This window comes from Caenorhabditis briggsae (genome assembly GCF_000004555.2).
Source record: "Caenorhabditis briggsae complete genome, chrI, whole genome shotgun sequence".
Classification (NCBI taxonomy): Eukaryota; Metazoa; Nematoda; class Chromadorea; order Rhabditida; family Rhabditidae; genus Caenorhabditis; species Caenorhabditis briggsae.
The window spans coordinates 8,743,432-8,764,916 of NC_013489.2; the positions used below are offsets into that span (position 1 = coordinate 8,743,432).

General features: G+C 38.7%; 11 protein-coding genes across 11 annotated transcripts; 7 read left to right on the forward strand and 4 right to left on the reverse strand.

Moving 5' to 3' along the window:
- Positions 1-462: 462 nt before the first annotated feature.
- Positions 463-3,312, forward strand: Cbr-spd-2 (the record flags this gene model as incomplete). The annotated part of the gene is made up of 8 exons (XM_002639639.1): positions 463-553; positions 599-847; positions 919-1,302; positions 1,355-1,649; positions 1,697-2,387; positions 2,433-2,578; positions 2,627-2,932; positions 2,985-3,312. 8 exons carry the CDS (start codon positions 463-465, stop codon positions 3,310-3,312), a joined length of 2,490 nt encoding a protein of 829 aa, XP_002639685.1.
- Positions 3,313-3,518: 206 nt separating this feature from the next.
- On the reverse strand, positions 3,519-4,118 carry Cbr-mdt-31 (the record flags this gene model as incomplete). Its single annotated transcript, XM_002639638.2, has 3 exons — positions 3,519-3,775; positions 3,826-3,990; positions 4,034-4,118. The coding sequence occupies 3 exons, from the start codon at positions 4,116-4,118 to the stop codon at positions 3,519-3,521; spliced, it is 507 nt and encodes a 168-aa protein (XP_002639684.2).
- Positions 4,119-4,412: 294 nt separating this feature from the next.
- On the reverse strand, positions 4,413-7,790 carry Cbr-gei-11 (the record flags this gene model as incomplete). Its single annotated transcript, XM_045238997.1, has 13 exons — positions 4,413-4,505; positions 4,553-4,642; positions 4,693-4,899; positions 4,952-5,272; positions 5,315-5,539; positions 5,586-5,655; positions 5,711-5,865; positions 5,910-6,125; positions 6,173-6,457; positions 6,518-6,707; positions 6,783-7,009; positions 7,057-7,665; positions 7,716-7,790. The coding sequence occupies 13 exons, from the start codon at positions 7,788-7,790 to the stop codon at positions 4,413-4,415; spliced, it is 2,763 nt and encodes a 920-aa protein (XP_045094857.1).
- Positions 7,791-8,138: 348 nt separating this feature from the next.
- CBG12401 lies at positions 8,139-8,948 on the reverse strand (the record flags this gene model as incomplete). The annotated part of the gene is made up of 2 exons (XM_002639636.1): positions 8,139-8,447; positions 8,493-8,948. The coding sequence occupies 2 exons, from the start codon at positions 8,946-8,948 to the stop codon at positions 8,139-8,141; spliced, it is 765 nt and encodes a 254-aa protein (XP_002639682.1).
- Positions 8,949-10,255: 1,307 nt separating this feature from the next.
- On the forward strand, positions 10,256-12,242 carry CBG12400 (the record flags this gene model as incomplete). The annotated part of the gene is made up of 7 exons (XM_002639635.1): positions 10,256-10,357; positions 10,417-10,626; positions 10,904-11,001; positions 11,416-11,605; positions 11,652-11,819; positions 11,866-11,990; positions 12,038-12,242. The coding sequence occupies 7 exons, from the start codon at positions 10,256-10,258 to the stop codon at positions 12,240-12,242; spliced, it is 1,098 nt and encodes a 365-aa protein (XP_002639681.1).
- A 493-nt stretch (positions 12,243-12,735) lies between these two features.
- Positions 12,736-15,745, forward strand: CBG12399 (the record flags this gene model as incomplete). Its single annotated transcript, XM_045239013.1, has 9 exons — positions 12,736-12,742; positions 13,107-13,316; positions 13,364-13,631; positions 13,686-13,825; positions 13,873-13,960; positions 14,018-14,114; positions 14,159-14,696; positions 14,720-14,899; positions 15,549-15,745. 9 exons carry the CDS (start codon positions 12,736-12,738, stop codon positions 15,743-15,745), a joined length of 1,725 nt encoding a protein of 574 aa, XP_045094856.1.
- A 243-nt stretch (positions 15,746-15,988) lies between these two features.
- On the reverse strand, positions 15,989-17,229 carry CBG12398 (the record flags this gene model as incomplete). Its single annotated transcript, XM_045239019.1, has 7 exons — positions 15,989-16,114; positions 16,162-16,297; positions 16,338-16,471; positions 16,527-16,607; positions 16,663-16,964; positions 17,012-17,125; positions 17,172-17,229. 7 exons carry the CDS (start codon positions 17,227-17,229, stop codon positions 15,989-15,991), a joined length of 951 nt encoding a protein of 316 aa, XP_045094855.1.
- Positions 17,230-17,482: 253 nt separating this feature from the next.
- CBG12397 lies at positions 17,483-18,539 on the forward strand (the record flags this gene model as incomplete). The annotated part of the gene is made up of 3 exons (XM_002639632.1): positions 17,483-17,566; positions 17,617-18,408; positions 18,453-18,539. The coding sequence occupies 3 exons, from the start codon at positions 17,483-17,485 to the stop codon at positions 18,537-18,539; spliced, it is 963 nt and encodes a 320-aa protein (XP_002639678.1).
- Positions 18,540-18,802: 263 nt separating this feature from the next.
- On the forward strand, positions 18,803-19,042 carry CBG25278 (the record flags this gene model as incomplete). The annotated part of the gene is made up of 2 exons (XM_045239032.1): positions 18,803-18,845; positions 18,903-19,042. 2 exons carry the CDS (start codon positions 18,803-18,805, stop codon positions 19,040-19,042), a joined length of 183 nt encoding a protein of 60 aa, XP_045099287.1.
- Positions 19,043-19,552: 510 nt separating this feature from the next.
- On the forward strand, positions 19,553-19,848 carry Cbr-fip-6 (the record flags this gene model as incomplete). Its single annotated transcript, XM_002639631.1, has 2 exons — positions 19,553-19,607; positions 19,655-19,848. 2 exons carry the CDS (start codon positions 19,553-19,555, stop codon positions 19,846-19,848), a joined length of 249 nt encoding a protein of 82 aa, XP_002639677.1.
- Positions 19,849-20,659: 811 nt separating this feature from the next.
- CBG25277 lies at positions 20,660-20,782 on the forward strand (the record flags this gene model as incomplete). The annotated part of the gene is made up of 1 exon (XM_045239045.1): positions 20,660-20,782. One exon carries the CDS (start codon positions 20,660-20,662, stop codon positions 20,780-20,782), a length of 123 nt encoding a protein of 40 aa, XP_045099286.1.
- Between the last annotated feature and the right edge of the window lie 703 nt (positions 20,783-21,485).

The following is a 21,485-nucleotide window of genomic DNA, read 5'->3' on the forward strand; positions in this document are numbered from 1 at the left end:
CGGCGGGCCTGTCATTCCACAAGTTTCGAAATTTTCAAAAAACACATAAGGGGGCCCTTATGTGATTTTTTTTCGATCAAAAATTTTTTTCGAGTTTTCTTGATATTTTTTGATCAAACAGACAAACAATCCAAAAACACAAAAAATAATGGAGAAAATTGTATTGAGAGCTCAGAATTCGCCTCAAAATGACAAAATTTTTGCTACCGGGCCTTGAAAATTTCCTTAAACTCGGGCCTGGCCCGGAATTTTACAAGTATGCTGAAGACAAAGAAAAAAAGAAACAATTTTTTCAAAATTAGATTTTGATACAGTTTGAAAGATTCTGCATTTTCGCGTAAGGTTACTTGCAGATGCGCTTCCGCCAAAATTAGCGGGTATCTTGAAAAATACTAAATACTCGATTCTAAATTTCTGTTTCTGTTTGCTTTAAAAAACAGAATTTTCTGACATCCTATAAAAATGAACGAAGATGCTCCGATGGATCTCGTCGACGATCGATTTGCTGATCAATCCATTCAAGATGAGCCTGTTGACGACGGCGAATCATTCTGTAATGAGTTTGCATGATGTTCTGATTTTCTATTAATATTTATAGATAACGAGGATGTATATGTAGATTGCGAAGAAGACGAAGATGATGATGTTGTACCCACCTCGGAGAATTTCCGCCTTGAAAATCGTTATAAGCCGAGTCTGCACACCCCTCGGGAGCTTCCTACGATTCGAGAGGAAAATCGCGAAGACGTGCGCTCAAATACAAGCTCTCGAGTGAATACTCGTCCTCCTAGCGTGTTGAGTGATAAATCAAACGACATTTCTAATATGTTCGGCTTTCAAGACGGAGGTAATGATATCAACGATTTTTTGTTTTGTTTGAGGGAATTCCGATTTGAATCTAAAGCCTAGATCTTTTAGGTCGAGCCATAGATCAATACACTGACCAATTTTACTCCGAAGGGAACAGAGCTGAACGATTGTTTCCTGAAGCTGGCTTTCTCCAAAACTCACCAGTCAGAGATAAACAAAATTCCTGGGAACCATCAGTGTGTCATTATGAGAAACAACCGACGCCTGAAGTGAAGAATAACTCGCCAGGTCTTGTTTTTGCAAACATGAGCTCGAAGAAAGATGTTACACGGAAGCAGGAAAACGTTCGACCTGGGAAAATGATGCCAGAAAAAGTCAACGATGAGAACGAACCGAAAAGTAGAAGGTTTTCTCCAGAGCGGAATACATTTACAACATCACCAATGAACTCAACAAAGTATCTTGAAGAGAAGACAAGTACTCCTAAGCGACGTAAGTTGCTCCGCTAGGCTCATCCATCTAAATATTTTTTTGAAATTTGCAGCAGGTGGAACGAATCGCCTTGGAACACGAGGTCTACCATCGTTCGAGTGCTCAACAATTTACGATATCAGTCCACAGCGCACTTCTGGTACACCGAAAACTTACGAATCTCGCCACCCGACAAACGCATACACACCTAATTCTGCGACTACTTCAGATACAGTTCTTTCAAATCGAACTATCGGAGATAATACTGTTCAGAATGTTCTTAAAGGTGTGGATATTAACCTTCTAACGGCGCTTGAAAACGCTCGCAAGAAACGAGATAGGCCTCAAGTGAAACCGGATTTCAGATTGTGAGTTTCAGTAAACTATAAAATTCGATACAAATTTTGTTTTACAGAAATTCGCTACCCCGGGGAAAGCTGTCTAGCACTCAGCGGCCGAAATCAGACGATCATTCTTCGATGACCTCGATTGTTTCCTCATCTACACAAAACAACACGGGCTATAGAAAAATTCAGGAGCAGCGTAACAGTGCAACGTCAACCGATCTTACCAATTCTAACACATCAAACTTCACGAACAACACTAGCAGAGTTTCGACCGCCAAAAATGATTTCAGTCGTTCCTCTCGGCAACGAAATGGATTCTCCGATTCTTCTGTGAGCACTATCATACCCAACATGAACTCAATGACGACAAGGGATCGAGATGGGCGAGATTCGGTTAGCTCAGTTCGTACAATCTCCCGCGCTTCTTCCACAATGACCGTTGGTGGAGGTAATGGTCATATGACTTCGGGAGCACCAAAACCACTGAGATTTCATGTCAGTAGGCTGGGATTTGGGTATGTACCAATAGGAGAGACATTGACAATGCAATTGGAAGTGGAGAATACAACGGATCGGCCGTGTAAAGTGAACGCAAGACTTGACAGTAAGATAACATGCTTCAAGGTTTTGGATAATGCGACAACGATGATCGATCCAAAAAAAGCTATAAAAGTTCGAGTAGCGTTCACACCAACATCCCTCGGTCGTTATTCTCTCTATCTGAAGGCCGAAGTAGCAGAACAGAATTTCACTCAAAAGGTTTTTTTTCTCTGAATGTCTTTACGAACTTTGGATATTTTGCAGATTCCAGTTTGGGGGTGGGGAGGTGTATCTAAAATTGCTCCTATCTCTGCCCGGAACCTACAACCTACGTCGAATTCATCCGAGTTCGCAATGTTTGTCTCTGACATGAAACGAATTGCATTCAAGCTAGGAAACAGTGGAGATCGGTTTGGTTTCTCCATTTGTAATATATTGCTGATTCACACATTTTTCAGGAGTGGATTCGCACTGTTGACAGTCTACGACTCTGCAATGCGGCAAGTTCCAAACAGCTATGTTCGTTTCAACCCATCTAACGGAATTGTCATTGGTAAAAACTACGAAAAACTGATTGAAATTCGAATCGATCCTTCATATCATGATCATTACGGTGAATTAACGAATAATCGAACTTCTTCTGCAATGTCGACAGTTTCTACCGCGTCTTCTATGGCTTCTCTTCGACGACGTGTTATTGCTGGATCAGATTTTTTTGTTCAAGTCGCATGGGGTGTAGAAGGTATAAGAGAACGACTTAGAATGTGAGTTTCTTCTAGAAATATTCTTCCATTCCACTGGAAAACGTTATTGCAGGCTTGAAATGAAGCATAAACGACGCCAAATGATAGATGGACTGGACTTCACTTCACATCCTTTCACTGATGAGAAATGCGTCGTATATCCTCCACCGGATGCTTATCCAACGATTTCAGATGAAGATCATGATCTATTCGCTGCGTCGTACAGCAATTTCTACATTAACATATTCTCTTCGCCGGATGGTCTCAATGCATTCCGTGCTGCTACCGTCAGTGCAGATAAATTCGATAACGACGCCACTGTTCTCGAAACATCTGCATTCCGGCACCAAACTTTTGTAAATGACGTCACGATGGTTCCAAGACATACGAAACTAATGTAGCAAACCAACATTTTCATTGATTCCACTGGAAAGCCTAATTCTTGTTTAAATCAAAAGATTATCGCCGTTTTTAGCTCACTGTGTAGTATATTCAATTAATTTTTCTTTCATTAGTGTCCATGTTATCGTGATATTTATCCATAAATGAATCCGATGCGCTTTAATTTGTATTTGAATAAGTTATAGCTAAATAGTACAAAATGAGATCATGTGTTTAACAACGATGTATCAGTTGGTTCGGCTGCTTCTTCTGCTTGTTCTTCTTGTTCATCTTCCGGTTTCTCAACAATCACAACATCTTCTTCGTCTTCACTCTCTTTCTGCTCGTTCTCGACTGTTTCTTCTTCTGATTCTTCGACGTCTTGATCCTCTCCCTCTGGCAACATGCACAACCGATGTCGTTTGCGAAGATAAAACTGCCACTGTAGAACAACTTGATCTTCGACAAATTTTGCACTTGGCCCTGCAAAAACAACCATTACAGGGGATGATTATGAATATGAAAAACCATACCATATGCCATCGCATCTCGGAACTGCTGACTTTGTAAAGCCTCGAGCATGTGCAGGCATTGAGGGAATTTCAAACATCTGGCGTACTGAGGATTCTTCCAGTAAAGCAAGTACTTCAGATAATTCACAAAGTATTCCTCTTTGAAGTATCCGCGTTGAGCCAGGACTAAATTTACAATTATGTTCAAATCTTGAATATTTGCCCTTACAGTTCAGATAATTCGGATTTGCCAGTGCTTGCACGAACTCACATTCTACCTCGAATCGGGTTTTTTCGCTTTCGGGAGTTTCCATTTGCATTTCTGCTTTTCTGCTTCCTGGAATTGTGAAGTTGTATTTCAAAATGTTCCAATGACGATGAAAAAGATATGGCAATGGTGTTCAACCAAAAAATAAAGATTTAATACATTCAAAACAGTCATTAGAACAACTTTATTCCAGGAATAAAACTAACAGATGCTTGAAACCTAGTGAAACTAAATAAACTGAGTATCTCGAAATTTAAAGAATTCAGAAGAGCCCGTATTTGGGTCCCGCGAAGAGCCACCGGAAGTAAAACAAAATATAACAGGAGGATATGGATTAGACTTAATCGAGGCCCGAATCGGTTGAATTGATTGAAACATGGCTTTTAGCCGGAGTAGCACGCATAGACAGTCGCCTAGCAACTTCGTCAACAGTCTGAAACATGAAATTTGAAATTCGACAGTCAAAAATGGAGGCCTTACATTTCTGATATTTCTTTTCGCCTGAATCTTCGCACTGGAATTCTTATCAGAAGCAGCCAAAATGCCAGTTGTATCGATGTTCATACCAGTCTGAAAACACACAATTGAATGACTTTTGAACAAAAATTCTGTATCCTTACATTTAAAACACGCGCAACTGATGTTGGTGTCACACTGACGGAGTTACTTGGCATTTGAGGTCTGTTCTTTTTGTTGACTGCCACAGATTCTTCCTCATGAGCACGATCTTCCGAGAGACAGAGAGCAAGTCGTTTGGTTTCATCTGTTACAGACTCGCGTGCTATTTGAAGACGCATGGGTTCAAGGAGGATAGTTCTCATGCGGGCCTGGAATTAAGAAAAACAGAATTCAGCGTTTGAGAGCATTCTGGGAACTTACATAAAACAGTGAATACTCAGTACTGTTAGTGACTTCCTCGGAGAGAGTGATATTCATTCGTCTACTTTCGTCGAGTTTTTCTCTGTCTTCGTTTGTAAACGTCGGTTGCTGTTCGAGAGAAACATCAACCGGATAAAAATGTTCTGCAGCTAGACGATTCAAACCGGCACGTGCCTTTTGGACCATTCTCATCATGTCTACAGACGCAGTCGTTGGTGGAAGTGTTGTTTTTGCGGGACAATGTATATCAGCTGAATCGAACATTTTCGATCCGATTCGATGAGCCCAATCAGCCACTTCTACTGACTTGTCTAACACCATCTGAATTTCACGATAAATTCATTTTAATGATTACCTTTTTACCTTTTCAGCGAAATTCTTAGCTTTTCTGGAAGCTTCAAAACGGTGTTCGGTCCAAAACTTTTTTCCCCATTCAACGTGATCATGTTGGCGAACTACAGTGCACAGACCCTCTACAAGGATCATTCTCTTCTCACTTTCCGAATCTTCTGGATTATATGTTATCAATGTTTCCGGATCAATCTTGATATTGACAGGGCGTACACGACATCCGATTTGGTCAACATTCTGAATTTAGGGATAACTAAAGTCAATATTTAAGAAATACGAAAACCTTTTTGAATTGTCTAGCCCTGTAGTAACGATCCATTGATTTGCTCTTCTCCAGCATATAACGAATGTCGCTGAAAAATTTCAAAATTAGTTCAGCAACTATTTAATTAATGATCCATCCCTTACACTTCACTAAGACGAAGAGATGAAAGAATTTCGCTGGACTTCAACTCTTTGTCGATTTCATCTACGTTTTGATGCTTTTTGACAATTTCGTTGATATGGTTTTCAACAGCTTTGTAACCAGGTGTACTCTTGAGAACGCGAATTCGAGCCGCAGCCTGAAAAAGCAAAATGTATTCAGAAAGATATTCAATTTGGTGACATACCGGAGCTTCGAGCTCATTGATCTCTTGAAAAACTCTTCTGGTGTCTCTCCAACATCTGGATTGTCCTTGGCAAGCTTTTCATAGATCTCTTTCATGATTGCATTCGGAATCTTCTCAGCTTCTTCCTTGTCTTCTTGATCCAGTTCGTCTTCTCCAGGCGCACGCCTACCCGATTTCATTGCATCGATAGCATTACATATGCCAGAAGCGAGCTAGAAAAAAACTGCGATATCTTTATGAATTACTAAGAAAGACGCACTCTCAATTTCGCAGCAATCAGCTGTAGATATCTTCTTCTTAGTTGTTTTGGAGTTTTCCTCGGAAGGATAGATTGACATTTCGCCCAATTTCCTTTGCCGAAAATTTTGATTGCATACAGAAGTTTGTCGTCTTCCATCAATGTAAAGCGTTCGTTAACATGAGCAGATCTATTCAAAACGTTCATCCATCTCTCACGACACTGTGAATCATTTCGATTCCGGACAGCTTGAGCAACTTTAGCCCAGTCTTTGGCTCCGTATCGAGAGATGGCACTGATGAGTAGCTGAAACACAGTCAAAAGTATAAATTATGTGCTTTGAAGAAATTGAACGCAGTGACTTACCACATCTTCTTGATCAGACCATCTTCCATGCTTGACAGACGAGTCGAGGCTATGCGAAAAACGAGTTCTGACTTGTTGACGCGTTCTTCCTGGCATGAATTGAGCAACTTTGTCCCATTGAATGTGTCCATTGATAGATGTGAGCTTAGTGAGAGCAATCAATTTTGTATCTTCGTCTTGTGTCCATTCTCTGAAATAAAAGGAACGTTTCTTGTCCTATTTTAGATGTGACACTGTTTCCCTTCCTGAAATAGCTCATACTTACTTTGAATGCTGGGAAACATCAGTTTTATACTTCTCCATGCATTGATAGGATGTACGATTGGTACCTAGATTGAGTGCAAGCATTTGCCACGAGACGAACTTCGGACTTTCTCGAAGAAACTTCAGTTTTTCAACTTCTTCTGTTGGCCATGGGCCCCTGTTCCACTTCGGATTCAACTCATTGCACCATTTTGCTCTTACAGCCCACTCTGTTCGAGTACCTTTGAACTAAAAAACAAATATTTTGAAAAAAAACAAACAAAAATAACGCTTACATCAACGTTAGCAACCGCGTTCCATGGAATAACTGAATAATCGGCAGACGCTGTCAGAACTTCTTCTTCGGGCTTTCCTTTGACGTATCCAATATTTCTCATCACATCTTCTAATTCCATTGTCCATTGACGTCTTTCTTTGTTTGTGGTAGTGATATCCGCATTTTTCAATTTCGATACTATGATGTCTCTTCGCGAGCATAAGGGCTGAACCTCATGAGCAACCATCGATTCTTTGACAGCAGTGCGGAGTGTTCTGATTTCAGAAGGCGTCCACTTTTTCTCTTCTTTCATCAATGGATCAAACCATTTGAGTTCTTGTTTTTCACGAGCTTCGGCACTCATCGGAGGGCACATGCCGTTCTCATCTTTGAAATATGGTGGCATATAAAGATGTACCGGAACTTTGCGCTTTGTGATATCCGCACGATTGTATTTGCGATGTTCTTCTTTCAACTGACTTTGTCTCATTTGATTATCGATCAGTTGTTGCTCTACAAGGGCGAGAGATGAATCAATGATTTCCGAATATGTTTCATTGTAGACAAGGAGATCTTCCAGATTACTGCAGTCAATTTGTTGTCCCCTCGTTAACCCATCGTCTTCAATCTGCAAGTATTTTTTCAATAGAGAAAAATGCAAGAGAATTGATTACTAACCTCGTACAGTGACGATTGTGTCACCCCTGCGTTGCTGGGGCTAGGTCCAGAGTCATCTCTAGGCTCCCATGACATAATTACTTGCTGAAATACATGAATAAGGTATTCTACAATTGCGTGAGTGTTTTTCTCAGAAAAAAAGAATTTTAAACAGGAAATCAAGGCAAAAACACAAGAACTGAATCTTTCCGCCAGGCTAGCCTGCGCAGGCTCGTAAATCGAGGGGGACTAAAAGTCTCTCCGTGAATACTAGTCCGCGCCCACAAAAATTAGCGGGAGTTTGAATTCGAGTTGTTCAGTCGAGAATAGATTTCTGACAGCATAGATAGAACGAAACATGCTAAAAATTGTTTTATTCATAGAAAGGAAAAGAATGCATTTAAAGTTATAAATATTTTATTCAACAAAAAAACATGTCGTAGTTCACCAAAGTCCTGGGAGAAGAGCCATTCTGTCATTAGGATACTGAGCGCCAAACTTCTTTTTATAACATTCATGATGCGATGCAGCTCTTGGAGCAATATTGCAAACTACGAAGAACGCAAAAGCGATTGCCGGAAAACTACGAGTTGAGATGGCATATCCGATCCATTGAAGACATTCTCCAAAGTAATTTGGACATGAGATATACTCAAACAGATGGCCGCGAGGGATACTATAGGTGTCATTAGGCAAGTTATATCGAAAAGAAATCAAGTGTAGATCCGAAATACAGTGAATTATAAACCCAATCTGAAAAGAAGTGTGTTTTTTTTGTAACAGAAGACATCATAATACCACAAAAAGCCATATTCCAAAGAAAACAAAAAATCTTGGATGGAATTTATCGATTTCGGGCTGATAATATGCATTCCAAGATCCTTGAATGAATCCATTAAATATGCAAAACAAGAACTTCATCAATACGATTTCAAAAGGAGTTTCATTCTTCGACCTAATCAGAAGTGGGTAGGCAAACGTACGATACGCATAATAAAACAGGAAGACACATGTCAAAAACTTTCCATATTCTGTCAAATGTTGATCCGTCCAGTAGAAGTAGAATGGAATGAAGAAAGCTGGTGATTCCTGAGTCATCCATGCCAATTTTGCAGGAATCATCGATTTTGATGGAGAGGGGTTACTGTATCTTCCGTATTCAGCTGGTTTCCCTGTGTTGGATAATGTTAGGAACACAAAAATTCCGCATGTAGTCATAAGCCAGGATCCGATAACGATTACGGCGTATAGCATTATTGAGTCAGTTTACAGATAAATGTGTATTCTTCTATTTATGTCTCAAGATTTCTTGAACAGCAGCTGACGTGTTACCTGCGTGGTGCCAATAATTGTTAGCCGCCTCACGTCTAAATATTTTCATTAAAAACAAGGTCAGAAATATCCAGTAGGTCAAATTATGAATGAGAAGTAGAACCGACACAAAATGAAACGTTTCATTGTCAGATTTTCAGAATTTCCGAGTCCCTAAAGTTACTGATTGTGAGTATTTAAAAACTTTCCAACTTCCCACAACTTCTGAAATTCTGAATTCTTGAGGTTTAGAATTTGCGAAATTCTGAATGTTTCAACTTTCGAACTTCAAGAGCTTAGGTTTTTTTAATTTCCGAATTTCCAAAACGTCTGAATTTCAAGATCACTAAAATTTTGAAATTCTGAAATCGAGCATTTCTGGACTTTTTGATATCACAAATTTTTGAATTCCTGAGTTTCAAGGTCTTTTGATTTCTGAAATTTGGAATTATCAAATTTATAATTCATCATTTCCTGAATTTCTAACGTTTAGAATTCGCTAAATTCCAAAATTTTGAATCTTTGAACTTCCATATCTCAGGGTTTTCAAATTTTTCGCTTTTCCCGAGTTTCTCAAATCTTCTCAACTTTGCGAGCGTCTGAATTTCAAGATCAATAAAATTTCCAAATTTTAAAATCCGGAATGTTTGAACTCCCGAATTTCTATATTTCTCGATGCCACAAATTTTTTTGAATTCCTGGCTGGGTTTCCTTAAATTTCTGAGTTCGAGTGTTTCTGAATTGACGATTTTCACAGAGATCAGTCCTAAATCGCATTTGAAATAGGCCCGAATAAAAAACTTAAGAAACTCGGAAATTCGAAAATTGGAAAAAAAAGAAATATTAGAAGTTCTTTTAGGACAAAAATTCCATAGTAAGAAGTAGATAAACCTTATCATAAGTGTTGAGATTGAAGATCACCAGACCCTATGTTCAAGTAAATAGAGCCAGTCGAACAATCAGATTAGCTTGGATTTGCTAATTTGCTACAAGATAAAATCTTTCACACATTTTTTCAAAACATTCTGTCTTCAGACACATGTCTTCATTTGATAATTTCTGCTTCTCCGCCCTTTAAAGATATAAAATCTGTGATCCTTTTCATTTAGCCGCCCGAAACAAATTCTTCACCAACCCGCAGTCCGCCTCAAATTGAAATCTCAGATTTCGATCTGCTAGATTTTACGAAGACGAAAGAGTTCAAGGACGGATTCATCTTACGAATAACCTAGTTTTCCCTTTACACCGGGATGAGAAAAGTTCATTATCGTATAAGACATTGTTTCATATTTTTTGGACTACTTATAATTATCTGTTTTGTCTCTCGTTTGTTTATTAGAGATATTCAGAATGTAAGTTACTACTTCTTTTTCTTCTTCTTTATCAACTGATCATCTTTTGGGTTTATCAGGATTCCAACACTAGCAAATTCCCATTATCAAGAGCATCGTCGTCTCGTCGATTGAATATTAGTGTTGTAATTGTTGTATCTGATATTGAAGACGCTGAAATAGAATACTCCACAGCGTTGAGATCAATTAGATGTTACTGTCAAATACATAATTACCCATTGCATTTTATTCAAGATTCGGATTACAGAGATGTTTGTCAACAGAAAGATGTAAGTGATTTATCGTAAGACCTGTAATAGAAGGGCCCCGCACATTTCGAAGTTGGAGCTCAATTATCTCAATTCCTATGAAAAATATCAAACATGTGTTAACTGAGAAAACACTTCTGAGTTCACCATGAAGAATTTATCAGTTGAAAACTTTTTGATATCTTTGATAGTAACCAAAATAAATTGGCTCCAATTTAAAAGTTAGGGGCCCTTTTATCAGAGGTTTGCGGTAAACAAATTTAAAAAGTGATTAATAACAATCAATTAAAATTTTTAGTTCATGTTCCGACGGCACTGCATTGTTGCTCAATTGCTCGAAAACATTGAATGGCTTGTATTCCTGGACGCAGATATAGCAGTTGTGAATCCGAAAGTGTGAGTTTGATTTTGTTTCAAAATACAGAGTGGCGCACAGTTATAAGGACCGGAAAAAGATATATCTCGAGACATAAACAACTTTAAAGCACGAAAATAAGTAGAAATATAATTTTACTTTTGATTAAAAGCTACTGAACGTTTCAAAGCGGTTCCTCAAGTCTAGGTATTGTTATGATTGTCCAAAGATGCATTTCGGTTTTCATGAGATGAAGCAACTCTGACAAGCGATAATTCAGCTCAAAGTTGATCAAATTAATTGAAAGTTTGCCAGTTTACTAATAAATCATTTGAATTTGCGCACCCCAAATTTAAACCCAGTACAACTCTTTCCTCAAATTTCTTGCAAACTGTAGTCCGGGTAACTATGCACCATCCTGTAGATGGTAGAGAAGAAACATACTCATTTCTTAGTCTCCTGGAAGAATACATCGACGAATCCTACGATTTAACATTCTATGATCGTTTTGTGAACTGGGAAGTTGCTGCTGGATCGTACATCGTTCATAACACTCAATGGGCAAAATCCTTCCTCCGAAATTTTGCCGACTTCGAATCACAACTTCCGAATAGCTTTCATGGAACCGATAATGGTGCTCTTCATGTAATCCTTCCTTGACAGTCACTGTACATCTTAATTTTAATTCCAGATTTATCTTCAGCAAACGTTTTATCCTCAACTTTCTGCAGAATCTCAAGTTTGCAGAAAAATATGGGAAAAAGCGGAAAACTATCAAGATTTATTCACATTTGAAGCATGTATTCGAACTGTGATGGGAGATGTTCATGAGTTTGATAAAGCCAGAATACTCAAAAAAGTTTAATGCCAAATGTATTTTCAAAAAACCAAAAATTGTTTTTCAGGGTACCGGATGGGTGAGGGATATTTGGTTGACTGATTCAAAGTGGAATCCTGAAAGGGATTTTATGCTCCACGGACTAAAGGATTCCAACGAAATTGTACTGAAACAAGGATTCATCATTAATAAGTAAAAAGTGAATTCTCAATGACAATTTGAACATTCAAGATTTTCAGAATCTTTGGAAATTTTAACTGGCGGTCCCCATTTTCATCAAAATTGAATTCAGAGAATTGCGCACCTTTCGAATTTGTAGAATGGGAGATGAATAAAAGTTTGATGGTGTCTCGAAAAGAAGTGGAAAAGTATTTAAAAAGCCAATTTGATGAAGTCGAACGGAGAAGATGGGACAGTTTATCAGCAGTTGCCGGTTATATTTGATCTCTATAGTTTTGCGGTTTCGGGTTATTTTCATCTTTTTTAAAACATGTTCCTGCACTTAAAAAATAAAACCTTTTTTATAAAAAATGTTGTTAGGCCCCTTTCATAATAAACTGATCAGTTTAACAGAAGTTTGTTCTTCTCCGGATTCTTCAACTCAAACAAACAGAAACCAGTTATCCGATGTCTCGTCAGACTGAAAAAAAGTAGATGATGAGATACACTGATATATACGTAATAATAAATGCTAAGAAGCCTTCATGAATCCCCTCCGGTGGATACTCGCTTTTTTCTGTCTTTCCGATAAATGTGAATCGGTGAAAAAGTGGTATTAGCCACGACGCGGCAATAATAATGAGCGGTGGGGCGGGCAGTGCTAACGACTACCAGTATTTAATGGAAGACTCCATCCAAATGAACCTCTTTATTCTACACAGTTTATACAAACACAATCGTTCAGTTTCTTAGAGAAGAAGCTACATTTTTCAGCAGTATGTGGTGTCGCTTCTTTCTGAAGGTTGGTTCTCTTTATCTCATACTTTTAAAACAGGAGATATAGGTCCTTCGCGGCCCTGCCATAATTTTTTCGAGAATCAATAAATTTAATCAACTAAATCTGATATGATAGAACTCTACAAGTACTACAAAATGATACTATTTGAAAATCTAAATATTGTCTATGAACAAAGTCATAAGCCATACCGATCCAGGGGGGACCGGGTGCTGCCCGTTTCGTCTGTACCTCTGTCCATAGACAAGATAGAATTCTATGGATATTTTTTGTAGTTATATAATATCCAATTTACTATTAGTCGGTGCAAAAATATTGATTCTAAGAGAGACTATGGCAAGGCTCGCTCAAAGCCCGGATTACAAGTATGCTTTATCTGAAAAGATTTTCATTTTTAAGCATTCACCTCTTCAAATTTCAGTTCATCCTATTCCTGTGTGTTTCATGTATTTCCACTGTATCCTCAAGTTTTGAAATTCAAAATGGTGTCGTTGGAAAGCCAGAAGTATTCTGTGGGATTGATACAATACGAGTAAAAATCAACACAGAGCATCCATTTAATGGCAAGTCCACTTCTTTTTTTTTCATTTCATACCGCCCATTTCTGCAGGAAGAATCTACGTGGATGGTGAATCCGATAAGCAGCATTGTGTGCAGCACTCTGCAGATTCTCACTCTTCACCTCAAGAATTCTCGATCCCGATTGGAGCATGTAACATGCGACGACAGAGGACTCTTCATCCACGTGGAATTTCATTTTCCTTCACAATGATCACATCGTTTCATCCGTTTTTCGTTACCGGAATGGATCGAGCATTCAGTATTCGATGCTTCTTCCTAGAATCAATAAAAGGTCTAAACGCTGAAATAGATGTTGGGTAGGTCACTAAAATTTTCATTCAACTCCTTGACAATAAATTCTTTTTCTTCAGAACTTTGGCTCCACAAAATGTAGATCAAGAGTATTCTCTCCCAGTTTGTGCGTATCATCTGAAAGACGGTATCGAAGGACACGTCTTGAGATTTGCTCAAGTTGGTCAAAAGGTGACACATGTTTGGAGATGCGATCAAGGTTTCATACCCATAACATGGTGTTAAACTTTAAATTTGTCTTTTTAGATGCCAGCCACGTCTACGGGATCCTTATCCATAGTTGCTTTGCAGATGATGGACACGGAAACAAATTTGAATTAGTAGATGATCGAGGGTTAGAAAACTTACATAATTTTCGGTTATCAGCAGCAAGAAATCACAAAAATTTCAGATGTTCCACTGATCCATTCCTTCTCCCACAGATTGAGTACGAATCCGGCGCAATATCTGCGTATACCAATGCTCAAGTATTCAAGTATGCAGATAAGGTTACTTTCGATAGGGTTTTTGATTAGTATATCAGTATCTACAGGTCCAATTGTATTTCACGTGCACCGTTCAACTTTGCTATAAACATGATGGTGGATGTGAAGGAATAACCCCACCATCCTGTTCGGGACACTCAATACATCCACCGAGAATTAGTGGATCCTCACCTGAACACAATTTCGTAAATTTGGGACCAGACAATCATGGACCAGATGTCCATCACGGTGGAAACAGTCTGAATTCTGAATCTCAATTCCATGAATCTGAATCAACACCACGGGTTCCTGGATACATCAAACCAGATGCTTTCCAACCAATCATTTTAGGACCACCTCATCCAACCGTTTTCCATAAAGATGGACCTAGTGGACCATCCCTTCATCACATTTCATCATTCAAAGGACCAAAAGATATTCAAAGGCTCAATGAGGAAGAAGATACTCCAAATCCATATCGTAGGGATAGTCCATTGAATGACACAACAGAAGATGATATTGTGATGCAAGTAGTCACATTGAGGAGTACTGTACCTACAGTATCGCATACACCAGATCTTGTCACATTCAAACCAGTTGTGACGGGTACAAAAGAAAAATTGATGAAGCAAATGAAGATGAGGACGAAGAGGAGGAGCTGATTACACCAAGAGTTTTCGGAAGAGGAAGTACAAGTCCAACGACAACAAAAGTTAGAAGAACAGCTGGAGAAATGGAAACTGATGTATCAGTTGATGTCATAGTGTTACCAGTTGAAGATAAAGAACGAAAAGGTTTTATTTTTTTCAGTGTGTGTTTTCCGAAAACGGCTAACATTGAAAAAAATGTCTCGAAAATCGTGTATTGAATTTTCGGAAGAATTTTCGAACATTCGTTCATTCATAAATTTTAAGAAATCTAGTTTGACAGTTCGAATAACTAAACTAGTCTCATTGCGTTTTAGGTCCTTTTAGCATGATGGTCTAGAAACATCAACTTGCATTTGTTAGGCCAACATATTAAATAACCTAGAAAATATATAGGTGCATGTCAGACCATTTCTGGAACATCAACCACGGTGGCCTAGAAAAATCAATTTTAGGAAATTAGCCCACCATGATAAATGTCCCAGTAATACCCGATGGTGTGTTTTCTAGGCCATTTACAATGATGACCTAGAAATCTCAACTTGCATTTGTTAGGCCAATATGTTAAATGACCTAGAAAACACATATGAGATGCATGTTAGACCATTTTTGGACCATCAACTGCGGTGGGCTAGAAAAATCATGTTGAGAAAGTTAGGTCACTCCTTCCCTCCCATGAAACCCGAGTTTGTGGTTTTCGAAATCGATCGAAAAAAGGAATTTCGTTTTAAAGTTTTCGAAAAAAAATAACGAAAATCACGAACTGTTCTCAATTTTCTGTTTCAGACCATACAACATTCAATTTTTCCAGACACAAACAGTCCACCCCAATCTCTTTCATTCAAGTCAGCATCTGAAGTTTGTCTCTCTAAAACCGCATCAGTTATCTTCGGCACTGCCGTCCTTCTTGCACTATTCTGCTGTGTTACTGTAACATTCTTGGTGACACGTAAACGAAATCATCAACTCTTACATCATGCATCTAAACGACGAATCGACAATTTCTAGACCCCATTTGAAACGTTATATTATTATCCATTTCTTTCCTGTCTGTCTGTATATTTCTGATCTTTTCCTCCTCCTCCTCCTCCTCCTCCTCCTCCTCCTCCTGTCTTCAGGTTCTCATTTCTTCCCCTTTTTTACCATCTTCCCCATCCAAAGCTCAATTATTTGTCAACTGTGCCTTCAATTTACTCACAAACAAAATACCAAACACAATTTTAATAATACATCTTCATTTTTTTTCAAATATCAGTTCTGATTGAGTTCCGGATGATTGGGTACTGCCAGTTTCAGAGGCACTTCGGACCAGTAGAATGGTTTAACCACGTATAAACTTTTGGTAAGTGGCAAAACCGGCGAATCGAGAATGTGAGCCTGAAAGATTTTTAAATTAAGAAAAATACATTTTGAAAAGTGTATACATCGCCCTGTTTGAGTGAGATGAAGCTCATCTGACACGTTGGCTTCTTCGTGCTTCTCAGAATATCGTCGACCGTTTCAAAACGAATATTTTGAGTCATATCAACAACCACGTTATCAGCAACCACAACCACATATCTGGAAAATGCCTATCAGAGCTTCTAGCTATGTTGCTTACTTCTGCTCAATTTTTGCGATTTTTTCTTTGTAGAAAGAACGAATACGCAGATTGTAGTCTTCAATGTTTTCAGAAGGAAAGAAACCTTGAATTGGTTCGTACTGATTGTTGATTGGATATCCCATTCCAAAATACTAAAAAATTCCTATTCAAAAACACTTTGTAAAAGTCCAAAAAGTTCAATAGTACCGTCTTGGGAGAGAGTATCATTTCATGATAATTGGGAGGCAACATTTGACGATAACCCATAAGTGCTGGTTCAATGTTTATCTGGAAAGTTAAATTACAGTAAGAATTGAAAAATAGTGAGGGAATATTGACTCACTGCTGAAAACGACAACCCGAGTCCTTTCACCAACGCAGCCGCTGTTTGCACTGATTTCATATCTGGTGAACAGAAAATTTCATATGGACGAACTCCAATTGAGGTCAATCCACGACCGTAGGTTTCAGCTACAATTTGTCCACGTTCGGTAAGTGGAGAATCAAATTTGTAGTGGAGTGGCTGGCGTGGGATTAGTTTAGGTGGCATGTTCATATCATATGGTTGATATTCCATTGGACCACGACGATAGCAAATACGAACCCAGTTCGGGAAAATCAGACCCATCGATTCAGCGTGCGACACTGAAAAACGAATTTCAGAAACTTTTCGCCATTTTTCCTCTCTCTACTGGTAACTATTGTCAGCTCACGAGACGGTTGCTCAACTTGCGAGAGTACGGTCAGAAACTTTTCTTCAGATCTTGGATTTTCTTGACCTGTATAGGTTGAAGCACCGATCGAGCCTAAAAAGTCAATATAACCGCTGCTTCACAGATCTTCTGATCTTACTAGTACTATCTCTTCTTTTTCCATTTTCAGCTGGTAGTTTCAATGGAGCGACACTCATTGTACGACTAAAACTTGTGAGGTAAATGAAATTAAAATTTATTATACACAAAAAAAATTTCTGGAATTTATAGACTCGTGTTGAACGGAGCATCCACTAAAATAACGTGAAATTACAAACTCTGTGAGGTTAAGCTGTGGTGTCAACGTCTAGGTAAGAAAAAGGAAACCACAACTAACCGATAGATCCAGTGACTTCAGTTCGAAGTTACGAAGGAAAAAGAGAAGGTTGTGCCTCCGGTGCTCGTACAAGAATGCTCGTGCCATTGACTGCTATCGTGACGACATCGTTGCCCATGGCCGCTGCCATTGCACTTTGTGCCAAGGATCGCAAGACGGTAATGCATTGAAATATCTGTTTCATAAGCTAGAGTTCATCAATTTTCAGACTCATGTAAAGAACAAGGGTAAGAGTGCCAAATCGACAAGATCGTCGAAATCTGCTCATGGAAAGAGCTCGAAAAGTGGAAAATCGTCGAGATCTCATCGTTCCAAGAGCCAACGCTCAAAGAGATCATCCAAGTCTGGAAAGAAAGGAAAGTCCTCGAAATCCGGCAAGGGAGGAAAGTCTGGAAAGTCAAAGAAGTCTGGAAAATCCAGCAAGTCAAAGAAACAGGTCAAGGAGGGAGCAACAACATCCGCATCTGCTGCTTCTGCAGGATCTGCCGCATCGGAGAAGTCGACCAAGTCATCAAAGTCGTCTCGTAAGAGTTCTAAGAGCTCGAAGAGTCGCAAAGCGCGTCGTCTTGATTCGGATGCTCAGTACAAGATGGAGAAGTCTGGAAAGAGTTCGAAGAACTCGGCTGCTTGTGCTGCTGCTCCAAAACCGGTAAGCAAAGTTATGAATTGCTCATTTCCAATTGTTGTTTGTAAGCAGTCGACCGGCGGAAAGCAGATGGAGAAGTCGTTGGTTGAAGAGGTCAACGCCATCAAGCACTCCAATCAGTTGAGTGTTTTCCCAGCAAAACTTCAATACCAAACATTGGGAGGAGTTAGCCAAATTGAGTTGAAGAACACTTCTGGAGAACGCAAGGCCTATAAGCTCAAATGCTCGGACAATGCGCTCTATCGTGTCAACCCAGTTTTTGGATTTGCTGAGCCACATTCAACTGCCAAGATTGATGTTTTGAGACTTAACGGAGAGCAAAAAACTGACAAACTTGTTTTCTTGACAACTAATGTGAATTTAAATGTTGAAAATATATGCTCTTTATTTTATTTCAGGCCAAAGATGCTGCTGACCCACATGAGGCATTTGCCAAACAAACGGAGCAACGCGAGATGATGGTTGTCCCATTGGTTGCTGCCTGAAGCCAACAAACTTAAAACCTCTTTTTTCCACCTTTCTGAAAGGTTGTACTGTGTTCTTTAATAAAAAGATTTTTGGTGTCTTATTCTCAATGGGTATGTTTTTATGATATCACTAGACTCGATATGCGAATTTTCTAGATTTGTCTTCAGGTGATGTTCTTATGATAAACTTGTTTTGGGTGAAAACTTTAAAAATATAAAAACATCTAGTTGAGTATAAAAATACCACTAACTAGGTTCGAATTTTTAAAAATCAGCTAAATATGAATTTCGGTTTTCTCATAGTTCTGATGATGGCGGTTGTCGGTGAGTTTCTTTTTTTCATTCTAAAAGTTTTCGAAAATGTGAAAATCCAATTTCCAGGTGCTCTCGGCGGATGGTCCCATTCATTTTCTCATTCTCATGAATTCCACGGACATCATCACGGAGGGCTTCTCGGAGGAGGCGGATTCAATCCGTATGGAGGATACTATCAATCCAGTTATTGGGGAAGAAAGAAGTAGGGATTGAGATGAAGTCGTTCGATGGAATATCTACAAGATAATATGATTTTATTCATTTATATCGTAAAGTATGTATAAAAATGTATTTGAACTTCGTATCATATAAACTATTCATTATTCATCTGGTGTCTAGATAAAACAGGTTTCCTCATAATGTGACAATCAAAATCCAAAGTACAAAATTTAAACATATATTTGAGAAAGTTCAATTTTCAAATTGTTTGCTACAGTTTGTTTTTCCCACATCTCTGAAACAAAATTATTTTTGGTCACATTCTTTTTTTCTCCTACTGCATGATGTCATTTTCTAACTCGTCCCAGTCTGTTTCTGATTCTGATTTGAAGTCTCATCGTATTCTCTAGTCTTTAGGCTTGCGTATCAATTGATGTCACAGTATTTGATGTCACAGTATCGTCTGATCAAAGAAGCTGATGTGTTTGGCGAAAACAGATATACACTAATTGGAATATAAAAGAACAGATTCGAAGGATAGTGACAGCTAAAAAAATATGTTGAACCAACAACGATTCTACGTACTTCTCCTTGTTCTTCTTCTTGCTGTTGGTAAGTTTCCAAGCCTTCTTCTATGTAATCTCTCTTCAAACGTTCAGTGACATATGCTCATTCCTACTCACATTCTTATTCACATTCTCATGAACATCACCACCACCACCATCACGGAGGATATTACGGAGGAGGAGGATACGGATATCAACCATATGGATATGGATACCGTAACAATGGATACGGGAATAATGGATACAATGGCTACTATCAGCAAAACTATTGGGGACGAAAGAAGTAAAATAGGTTACTGTGGATTAGGAACTCCATCAATGACGACTGGATTCGATTTTTTTAACTATGTATTTGAATCTGGAAATGAAATTTTTTAATTGGTTTTTCAAATGTTTAAAAATCGGCAATTTTACAATGGTGTGAGCCATTACAGTTTACTCTAAACACTAATGCAAAATAACACCTCCCCCCTCCCATCCAAACCGTCATCTTTGAGCCCATATATCTCGGTTCCTATGAAAGATATGAGAAAGTGGTAAACTGATAAAATGTTGCTTATATTATGATAAACATCTTGTCAATAGACCTATTTTTGATAACTTTTACAGAAATTGAGATGCAATGGCTCAAAGTTGACGGGTTGGGTGAGTGGCGTTCTATTAGAGTGTTCACGGTAGCTTTTTCGGTTGTATGAATAAAGAGAGAAGCTGGAGAACCGTCAACGTTTTCAGTTCCGGAAAAAACAACTATATTATCATTCTGGGACAGAAAAATCGAAGCTGTCGAAGAGAAACACCGGTGGCACTGGCCGCAGGTTCCACTACGACAACTACCGTAACACAAAATGTTTTTATTTTCTGAGTTTCTTTCTCGATATGATAAAATTGGCCTTGAGAAGGCTCTCAACCGAATCCTGCTGTCTCCTGGCAAACAATAATAGAAAATTCGGCAAAAGGTTACGAGAAAACAAATTCGGAAAATAAAAAATGTCTTTAGGTTGCGGTAGTTGTCGTTGTGGAACCTTCAGCCACGATCAATGGCGTTTATCTTCCATAGCTCCAATTTTTCATATCATAATACAAGTCTAACTTTATTCTATGCCGACTACGTTGGTTTGTGAAATCACCACAGAAAAGCAGGAATTTCTGTCGTTTTGTGCTGATAATCCTTTTACCTCGTGTACCCATAAAACTAATCTCCGTTGTCCTTCCATCTTCTGAAAAGATCTTCAGAACCCATAAAAAGTAATGTTTTCCGGTCCCCCTTTTTCGTTGAAAAACCACACAAAAAAGAATAGAACAAGGCGTCAAAATCAGAAGGAAAAAAATGTGGCGCCTTTTTCCTGCCGAAAGAAGAGTGTCTTTTTGCTTCTTCATCTTTTCTGTATAATGGGTGAGGGGACCAAGAGCGAGAAGTTGTAGAAAAAAGGAAAGGAGGAACAACATTTATAAGAATGCTCGAGGAGCACCACATCTTCTTTTTTGCTTGCTCCTGCCAACTCTTCGTTTTTCTTTGTCTTCCGGGGTCCTTTGCCATCTCCTGGGACCGCCAGGCTTTCTAAAACTAACAGACTCTCTATATATTCATAACTTTCTTTCTGCTCATCCTTTTTTTGTTTAGCCGTTTGCATATCAATCCTCCTGATCCGGACCGAACCCCATAATTTGGTCCGTGTGTTCCTTCTTTTTTCTTTGTCTCCTACCAAGCCATCACAATTTTTTCCTTTCCCCTTTTTCTAAAACATGACTCCCGTTGGAAGAAAAAGGAAGAAGGAGGAGCTAACCCGATTTGGGAAAAAAGAAGTCAGTGCTCCAAAACGCAAGCACTAACAAGGTTCAGCATTCCTGGGAGGCTGTTATTTTTGAAATATTATAGACAAACCCACCACCAAACAAACTCCTTCAATATGAGATTCTTCAAGAC